A 10,000-nucleotide genomic window follows, 5' to 3' on the forward strand; every position below is an offset into this window, starting at 1 on the left:
TTATCTGCTACATGACTAGTTATGGTTATTTGTGTGATTTGCCAGTACATTATTAATTCTTTACTCTTATTTACAGATTCACGTTGTAGATGAAACGCGTGTATATCAGGCTTGGACAGATGCTGAGCCAACAAGAGGAGAATGTAATGAGAGCTCAGGCATTGTCCGTTGTAAGAGGCTGTTGAACAAGCTTCATTTTGAGCTTGGAGCTAATGGCTATAATCAGGTAATCTATGAAGAATGTAAATTTTCCTCCTTTGCCAAATAAATCAGAGAAATATTTTGTAACCTTCACTATAAGTTAACAAATTTTGTTTTTCTGTTATTACATTTTTGATGTCCAAATTACTTTTTAGCCAATTGAAGAATTGGTTCATCTTTTTGCAAGTTATGTCAACTCTTATACATATATGTGCAATATCTAATTAGTATTTTATTCCAACAGGTATTTGTGGATCAGGTGACAGAGCACGTGGTTACAGTAACACGTCACAATCCTGTTACACATCAGAGTGTTGTGTTGGTTGCCTACACTTCCTTCCGACCTCCAGCAGAGGCTCGTGAATCTCACATCAGGCCACTGAAAGTACAGGGACACCTTGAGGAGATCATCTTTGAGATGCAAGTGAAGGGAAAAACATCAGGGTGAGTTTCAAGTTTTTTTTATTTTCTGTAGATAATGTATATTTATCTTCATTCATGAAAAAAATAGGGATAAAAATGTGTATTATGATCTAATCTTTATTACATGCTAATCGTATTTACTTTATTTCCAGGGAAGATGATAAGTCATATCCAGGCTTCTTCAATAATGACTCAGAATTCATTAACGGTCTGAATAGCATCATTGCTGAGGTGAAAGAGAACATCAGACCAAGTGAATCTTCACTTGTCCGACTTACTTCACCTGAGGATGCAGATGAAACTGAGTGCCAGTACACATCTGAATTTGCACCTGGTTCAGTTATTGCATTCAGGTAATAAACTCATTCAAATTTGTAAGCATATTATTCAGGCAGATCTGGGTGGGTGGAAAGAGTATTTATTTATTATTTTAATCCAGTATCAGTAGGTAGTAGCATCAGTGATGATTTTGGTATAAATGTCAGACAATACAAGCGCTGCTTGATGTTTCAGATATTACTGGCTAATGTAAAAGCAACATGTATTTTTTATTCATGTTATTGATTTCACTTAATTTTCTTATTCTTTCAGACTAAGTCTTCTTCCTCGTGCTCAGACTGCAGTGAATAAAATTCGTGGAGTTTTGTCAGAATTTGGTTACAAAGTAAGTTATGGCTTTAATATTTTTTGTTTACTATATCAGTTGTTAATTAATGAAATGTTAATATTACTGATTTAAATATTATATTTGTTAATGAGCATATGTGATGATGAATTTGTAAAAAATGAGACAAAAATAATCAAAATTCTAAACTTCTATCCTTTATTCTGTGCTAATCAAGGATATGTCAACTGTAAGTTTTACCAAACTGTAAGTCATGATATTTAAGACAATTAGTCAAATGTTCACAAAACAGTAACAGGCAAGTAATCAATCTTATTGTGATTTTAATTTATTTACAGTCAAGAATCTCAGAAGTCACTACTCACAATGTTGAGCTGATGGATATTGTGAACTCACTAAGCCTTTCCGACCTGAACCGTGTGCTGTATCGCTGTGACGAAGAGGAGAAAGATGAAGGCCATGGAGGAGGAACTTATGCAATCCCCAACTATGGCTCATTACCCTACTGTGGTCTTCAAGGTAAATCACTGATTTAATATTTGCTGTGTAATTTTGATCATAGATTACCTTTTTTTCTTAGTTTTTTAGAAAATTACATATAATTTTAAAGAGTATTTTGAAATAATGAATACTGATGACATTTCAGGAGTGATTTCTGTGCTGAGTGAGATTCGTGTGCACAATGACCTTGGACATCCTCTGTGTTGTAACCTCCGTGATGGTGATTGGATGCCTGAGTATATTGTCACACGTCTTAAACACGAACCAGCAACCCAGAGACTTGCCAAGTGGTTCGAAGTAAGCATTACCATAAGCCAATACTTCATATGATTGCACACATAAATTTACATGCTAATAATGAAATATGAGACAATATATTAGGGAAGTTGTTTTGCTTTTTTTTTTTTCCTTTCTTTCTTTCTTTCTTTCTTTCTTTTTTTGTCTTTCAGAGTATTTAATTGTAATTTTGTAGAACAACCATATTCATTATTTCTTTTCATCTTCCAGGATATATTCAACTGGCTGAAGGAAGTTCCCAGATACCTCATTCCAGCTTACTTTGATTCCATTGTGACAAGTGTATACCTCACTCTTATCAACCGGGCTTGGTCTTTAATGGGAGAGTAAGTATGAAGATGTGCATAAATAGTGATCATGATGTTATTTTTAGTTGTGATGTCATATGTTGTCAGAATTTACTCTGAATATTTAGTCCAGATTCATGAAAAAGAATAGCTTTGTTATTTTGAAGCTTCATGATGTATTTTGTTTCCAAACAGGTTTATTTCTCAAGGGTCAGACTTTGCCAAGGCTCTGAGTCTGTGCTCAGTACAGTTCTGTGGCATTGTCAAGTCTGCAGTGATGCCGCCTCTGTCTCCCAACCTGTCTTCACCTCAACCTCCATCATTTACAGACGGTTCAGGTTCAACAAAACAGATGTCTGTTACTATTGCTGCTGGTAAGCAAAATTTTAAGAGTGATGATGTTAGAAATATGATTGTGTTTGATGAACTATTGTGATGATATTTCACATGTTTTTATGATTCTGGAGTAATGTAATTTGCATATTTTCTAGGTTTACCGCATTTCTCTGTGGGTTACATGCGCAACTGGGGTCGAGACACATTTATTGCCCTTCCTGGCAATCTTCTCATCACTGGAAGATATGATGAGGCAAGGTAAGTTATTTGGAGAATTTTTTTTTTCAAAAACTAGATTGTAACTTTTAATGTACAACAAATTAAAAAGATTGCATCATGAAATTTCAATATCAACTCTTATAACTTTCACTTCTGCATTTTATGAATATTAATTTACATTTAACAGATGGATTATCTTGGCATTTGCGAGCACAATGCGTCATGGCCTCATACCCAACCTTTTGGATGGAGGTTCTAAGGCCCGATTCAATTGTAGAGATTCTGTCTGGTGGTGGCTCCAGTCCATCCAAAGGTTAGTTCATTGATTTTGATTTTTAATGTGTAGAGAGTGGTAATACCTGCAAGATGGAGCTGATCATGGTGCTAAGTCATGTATACTAGGCACAAAATATTAGAAAAATCATATTGATAGTATTATTTTTTAGTGCTGTTCTTTTTCTGAAGCTTATCTAAATGTGAACTGAAATTGTCTTTTTCACAATTGTCCTCTTGGTTCGTGAAACTATAAACATTACTGTTAAACTGTTGATTAAAAAAATAATTGTGTTTCCAGGTATGTGGCAATTGTTCCTGATGGCAATCGCATCTTCAGGGACAAAGTGTCTCGTCTCTTCCCCTCTGATGACTCACCACCTCAAGAACCAGGCAGACATGTAAGTGTATTAGAGTGGAAAGTATTTTCATGAATGTTGTCAAAAGCATGCTCAGGAATAGATTCCGTGTGTGAGTGTTCTTGTAGTTTTTACATGCAATTATCAAGGAAAGAATGTCTGGAATAGGAATAACTTGCCTTTATTATGTGTCCAACACTTGTATCAAAGTGATGACTCTCAAACCTCAGTCCCATCTGAAATTTTCTCTTAACTGATAAGATATCAGAATACCAGATATTATCCATTATTTTACATAATCATTTTTGTCCCTTTCAGGATCAGTTGTTAGAGGATGTGATTCAGGAGACCCTGCAGCGCCACTTCCAGGGAGTAAAGTTCCGTGAGAGGAATGCTGGTTACCAGATTGACAGGGAGATGTGCGATGAAGGTTTCAACAACGAGATTGGAGTCAGTATGGAAACAGGTATAACAGTGACTCTTGCATATGTATACGAAAGCCTAACAGTAGACATTAAAATATAGAAATCAAAAAGTAGTCTGCATGTGATTTAGCCATATGTGACAGGATATATCTGAGTCTTGAATGATAAACAGAAACCATCTTTTCAAGGTTTTGTGTATGGTGGAACGGTTCACAACTGCGGTACATGGATGGACAAAATGGGATCGAGTGAGCTGGCAGGAATCAAAGGCAAACCAGCAACACCAAGAGATGGTAGTGCTGTAGAAATTGTAGGCCTTTGCAAATCTGCTCTTCGCTTCCTGGGTCAGATGTATCGTGAAGACAAATTCAAATACAACAGTGTAGAAAGATACGATGACACAGGTACAATTCTTGTTGGTGGAATGAATTGTCAGGATTGATGTCAATTTGAGAATTAACAATTTCTGTTTTGTTTATATTTTTTATATCATTAACTTACTCTCATTTTTCAGGTAATGTCACGAAGTGGACATATGAATTCTGGGAAAAGAAAATTCAAGAGAACTTTGAGAAGTACTACTGGATAGATGAAAATCCAATTCCTGACAGGGAACCCAAGCCAGAGCTTATCAACCGAAGGGGCATTTACAAAGACTCATATGATGCCTCTCAGTTCTGGGCAGATTACCAACTGCGTTGCAATTTCCCTGTTGCAGTTGCTGTGGTGAGTTACTCTAGAATTAGGTTCAAAAGATATAATTTGCATTTTATAGGGTCTTTTCAGCAGTGGCACAGGTATGATAAAACAATATGTTGTTCCAGGCCCCAGAGATGTTCACTCCTAAACATGCGTGGATAGCCTTGAAAAATGCAGAGAAGATCCTGTTAGGTCCACTTGGAATAAAGACACTGGATCCCAGTGACTGGGCATATAATGGTGACTACGACAATTCAAATGATTCAGCAGACCCTAAGATTGCCCGGGGATACAACTATCATCAAGGACCAGTAAGTTGAAATTAACAATAGCTTATAAAACTACAATTCTGCTCATTCAAATGTTTTATTCTCATACAAAGGAATCAGCTACAATAAGAAATACAATTTCATTTCTTATATATGTACAAGTTATTATGTCACATTTTCTTTGAAAAAAGAGAAAAGACAAGACAGTAGTAAAGGTATATTTAAGTAACACAATTGTCCAATTTTTTCAGGAATGGGTATGGCCAGTGGGATGGCTTCTTCGTGCCCAGTTAGCTATTGCTCCCAAGGTTGGAGGCTTCGAAGAATTGGGTCGCACTATGGGTCACGTGAAATCACTCCTTGCTCCTCACCTGACCCATGTTCTATCTGATGCCTGGCGATCACTACCTGAGCTAACTAATACTAATGGTGCACACTGTAAAGATTCCAATCCAGCCCAGGCATGGAGTACAGGATGTGTGCTTGAGGTGAGCTTTGGTTATAGAAGTAATTTCTGTGATACAGTAGTAGATGTTCAGCACTAAAGTAAAAAAAAAAAAAAATTGCCAGTGTATTTTGCAATGTAGGTGACTTTTTCATATATTAAGAAATTATTTATTATTTGTTTTTCTTTAGGTACTGTGGGAGATGGATCGTATAGAACGGGGTCTGAGGCGCTCCAGCATGACCGGCATGTGAAGAGATCCGGGCTACGCCACCATCCGTGCACTAGACACACCACTCCACGAACATACATCAACACTTGCAGAAACACCCTCACGTTCGTCCCACACACACCAAGCCAGTGACTCATGGCTCCAGACATCCCAAACAAGCACACAATATCCCTTAGATAGCAGTGGGCTTCACCGGAGATTAAGTCTTCCAGAAGAGCAACCATCTGCAATCCCAGACCCGGCATGTACAACAAGTCTGCAGCAGCCAGCTCCACAGACCAGCAGGATTGTTATCACAACAAAGTATGCAGATCCCTTAAGCTCGTTTGTTAAAGAAGTGGATGTAGGCAATACAGTTATTTGTTATGTTCCTCGCAATGTTGTATTCAATGAACCTCCAAACTTTTTTAGTACTCAGAAAACTATTATTAATTCAATGTGTTACCAAACCGACGTCAACTTTTCTATGGCTCTTCTGTGTAAGCCACAGCAGCTCCCGGAAAATTGTCTCACAGTTTGGACTGTTGATGACCGAATCAGACGACATGCGATGTGGAGTAGCCCGGAGTTCTTATATTCAAGAAATGAAGAGCCCAAGATGAGTATGAAGACACCCTGGTTTCTAGGGAAAAGTGTTATGCGTGAGCGACCAGACGGGCGCCTGTCATACCCTACTTCAAGAGGACCTGTCAGTGTGTCAGGGGTGTATCAGCCCACAAAATCAGGTTTCAAAAAGTACCAGGGGAGGGTGCCATCTATAGTAGCCCTCCTGACCAGCCATGCTAAGAGTCACCATAAACTTGCTCAAAAGAATGTCAGGCAACATGATGTTGAGTTTCCTATGCCAAAGATCTTCCAAACCAGCCATTCTGGGATGGAGAAGGAATTCTGGCAGCAGAAAAGGTTTACCCCTGTATCTCAAGAGATACATAAAGCTATGGCAAGAGAAGGCAGACAGTGGCAGTACGATCCATATTCGTTGAGAAGTCAGTCACGGGAGGAAACTGTGAATCCAGTTTTACTGAAAATGGATAACATAAACAGGGGGAAGAAACTGGGTTTTAGTTATCATCTGGATCCCCCAACAGGGTTGTATCAAATGAATCGCTCCTCAATGCTTAATCTTCCACCACCGCCACAGATGCCTCTACCACCTGTTCCTGAGATTGATGACCCTGCTGTGCCTGGTCCATCGACAAGACGTGATTCATATCCATCAAGGCCAGGAAGACCACCTGTTCCGTGGAAGGATCTACCAGAGCCAAGTAGAATGTCAGGAAGATATTATGAGATGTCTAAACCTGTTCCATACAGGGCACAGAGACTTTCAGAGTCTGTAACTTTCATAAATCCATACACGCAAAGACCAGATGGTGAGTTTTCCTCAGTGGAGGATAGGGCAAGTCACTCAGTTTTAACCCCACACTCAGAGAGACAAAGGAGGGAATCGACCACTCTCTTTTTTCCAGAAGAAGTCATCAAGCCTCATCATTTAAACACACAGAAACTTTCTGCTGTGTTAGTTTTGTCTATGTTTGTTGTTGCTCTCTTGATATTCTATTTAGTTTATTTTATTTAGTATTTCATTTTCTTGGTTGTACTTTTTCTTTTGTTAAAATTACTCCTTTTTTGTAGTTTTCAGTTACTGCATTGATTAGATAAATTCAGAGCTGTTGTGAAGGAGCTTATATAGACTGTGCTGTAGCTTACATGACGAAATATATGTGTTTAAGTGGATGAAAGCAGATTACTTGTTGCAAAGATCATGTCAGGAATAAAATTATAATACTATGAATAATATTCTGTTTTCAACTCACTAAAACATGACTGCTATGCATACTGTACATCTTTAATATGTAGTGAAGTGTTGTCCTACATAGTTTACTGCTATCACCCAAGATGTGCTCATGCAAATGTAGTTATTGCATGTTGTATTGTACTCTATACTTGATAGTTATAGTATCCTACTCCATGTGTCTCCTATAATTAGTTCCCATATATTGTTAATTCATATAATACAGAGTGTTGCTTCATGCATTAGGATGGTGTTGTTTTGATATTTATAGGTTATATGCATAGTTTAATTAATGTTTATATATTTTCTTGATGCTTGATTAAATAAAAATTTGCTTGAAATTGGATTTTATTTTACCTAGTATTCATACAGAAGTCTTCCAATGAAAAATTACTAAAATCTATAATAATATAACATAAAATATAATGCTTGTCACGAAGCCAATATACCTCACTGAATGATACCTTCCGGGCAGTGGTGTAGCTATTGGGAGTATACGGGCACGCATCCCACATGGGAAATCAGTGCGCCTTCCACTGTAATTTCCATTCCATTTAATCACAATGTATTAAATTACCGTACATATTGTTTTACTTGATATTATGCTAATATTGACTGGATAATGCCCTAATATCCACATTTGATTTAGTGTTAGAATATACCTTAATAACCTGCCTGTAGCATCAGTATTCTCCTTAGCTCCTCTTTTCCAGTGCCCCCCTTAGCTATACCTTTCGGTAGATACCTAGCTACAACACTTCTCTGCACATTATGTTTATATGAATTTAGCATTGTCTCAAAGACCACACCTGATATATATTGAGTAGTATATTATCCAATACACTGATAATAATGTAAAGAGACTATAGATATGCCATAATATGAGAATAATAATAACAGTAATATGATGATATATAAATGATGAGGAGGTGGACAGCTACAACCACCTTTAGGTTTTTGTTAAATGTCCCAGCAATGCTCTCATAGTGTCAGATGGTGCCATGCTTATCTCTTCTTGCTTTTCAAAGTCTATATTGCATGTGCATAAACTAGGAAAATAGTTATCAACTCTCCAAATGAATAATTAATGGTACTGTATGGTATAGCTTGTCAGTCACCCTTGTTATAAAAAGAAATCCCAATGTGATGGGTATCCAGTAAAAAGACTGATTCCTTGCTTGAAGAAGTTAAAAAAATCAGTATGAGATATTTCTTGATACCAAGTAGTCCTAGCAAAATACAGAAAATCTATAAATGTACCCTGGCTGTCAGCAAAGACATCAAATTGGCATTATTGTTAACCATCTTCCTTTACAGGTTGGTATGTCTTGTACTTACCCTGTGTGAAATTTGCACACTTTCTTAACAATAAATGAGGGTGAGTGGAGGCATAGCAGCGGATTGCAAGAAAGGATCACCATGGGATGAATTCAGAATTTCATCTATATAATTGTTTTGTATCTCAACAGTTTCTCAATATGAACATACATTGTATATTTGATCCCTTTTATTTGAAAGAGAGGATAGTAATGACACTTATCTTTACAAATGAAAATATACTAAGCATGTATGGCTAGAAAAACTACCAGAGACCATTAGAGCAGAAAACGCTGTAGTTGGTGAACATTGCAAAGATTAGTTGAGCTAGGACCCCGGAAAGAAATGCTTTCTGATGATCGTAACCATGGTGTATAAGAGATCCTCAAACTCTCAGTCAAATACTAACATTTCCATCATTTCCAATATTTTAACTGTGCAGGCATTCTAGCAAATGGGAAAGCCAGATGACTGACTTGTCACAGATCATATGCAACGATAAAAGACAAGACCAGGGTTTGGTGCTTTACTCAAGATGGGTACAAATTTCTGAGGACATCCTGGGTGTAAGTGACACTCCTTGTACCCTAATGAATCCAGAACTGTTGTGTTTTGGAAAATGTCTAGAGAAATAGAAAAAACTAGAGAAAGGGAAAAGAATTCTGAAATTTGATATCAAAATCTAAAATTCAAAATTTTAAGGGGCAGTGTCGTTCAGTTTCCTTTCTTGAATATGATACTGCAGTTTCAAACAAACCCATTCTCTATGGCCAATTCTAATTCATTTGTTCATCTTGCATAAGCTGAACTTTGCAGCTTATGCAAGAATTCAACAGAGGTAGCCTTTTTCCTTTAATCCTAAGTGGCGTGTTGGCCAATGAGGGCATAGACTGGGAGTACTTGAAATCGATTGCACCCCGGAAGACCCAATCAGAAAAGTTAAAGGAAGCCTTATACAACTTACTGCCCCAGATGCTGAAACTGCAATTTCTAAAATAACTGTAGCATACTGCATACTTACCAGAGCAAGAAACGCTACATTACAGTAATAGCTGCAACAGAGACCCAACGATGCAAACTAATTTCATTTCAAAAGGATAACATCGCTCATACTCAATATTAGTAAGGATGATGCAGTACCAAGTAACTTTTAACCAATAGCTGCATTGCGATCTTGAAGATGGCTGACATAATAATGATATCCAAACATGGCTTTCGAAAAATAAAACTTACCACAGTTACCACTGTGAGAATGAAGAAGGCGGTCTGAAACTCTTCTATAGAACATCGCCATCAA

General features: G+C 37.2%; 2 protein-coding genes across 17 annotated transcripts in view; both read left to right on the forward strand.

Annotated features, from left to right (window-relative positions):
• Nucleotides 1-7,727, forward strand: part of LOC113809777 (glycogen debranching enzyme) — a 386,284-nt gene extending 378,557 nt beyond the window's left edge. For all 16 annotated transcript variants that reach the window (XM_070121039.1, XM_070121042.1, XM_070121038.1 and 13 more), the window contains 17 exons: nucleotides 77-226; nucleotides 446-645; nucleotides 777-977; nucleotides 1,216-1,288; nucleotides 1,588-1,768; nucleotides 1,896-2,047; nucleotides 2,258-2,373; nucleotides 2,530-2,708; nucleotides 2,826-2,928; nucleotides 3,077-3,202; nucleotides 3,464-3,563; nucleotides 3,840-3,987; nucleotides 4,135-4,350; nucleotides 4,461-4,672; nucleotides 4,771-4,956; nucleotides 5,166-5,402; nucleotides 5,551-7,727. In XM_070121039.1, coding sequence (XP_069977140.1) covers nucleotides 77-226; nucleotides 446-645; nucleotides 777-977; nucleotides 1,216-1,288; nucleotides 1,588-1,768; nucleotides 1,896-2,047; nucleotides 2,258-2,373; nucleotides 2,530-2,708; nucleotides 2,826-2,928; nucleotides 3,077-3,202; nucleotides 3,464-3,563; nucleotides 3,840-3,987; nucleotides 4,135-4,350; nucleotides 4,461-4,672; nucleotides 4,771-4,956; nucleotides 5,166-5,402; nucleotides 5,551-5,613 — 2,643 coding nt within the window. In that variant the 3' untranslated portion in view covers nucleotides 5,614-7,727. The remainder of the gene's footprint in view (nucleotides 1-76; nucleotides 227-445; nucleotides 646-776; nucleotides 978-1,215; nucleotides 1,289-1,587; nucleotides 1,769-1,895; nucleotides 2,048-2,257; nucleotides 2,374-2,529; nucleotides 2,709-2,825; nucleotides 2,929-3,076; nucleotides 3,203-3,463; nucleotides 3,564-3,839; nucleotides 3,988-4,134; nucleotides 4,351-4,460; nucleotides 4,673-4,770; nucleotides 4,957-5,165; nucleotides 5,403-5,550) is intronic.
• On the forward strand, nucleotides 5,614-7,727 carry LOC138861626 (uncharacterized; the record flags this gene model as incomplete). The annotated part of the gene is made up of 1 exon (XM_070121430.1): nucleotides 5,614-7,727. A coding segment is annotated over one exon (1,557 nt), but the record flags the coding sequence as incomplete, so codon positions are not given.
• Nucleotides 7,728-10,000: the final 2,273 nt, after the last annotated feature.

This window comes from Penaeus vannamei, chromosome 4 (assembly GCF_042767895.1).
Source record: "Penaeus vannamei isolate JL-2024 chromosome 4, ASM4276789v1, whole genome shotgun sequence".
In the NCBI taxonomy this organism is placed as follows: domain Eukaryota; kingdom Metazoa; phylum Arthropoda; class Malacostraca; order Decapoda; family Penaeidae; genus Penaeus; species Penaeus vannamei.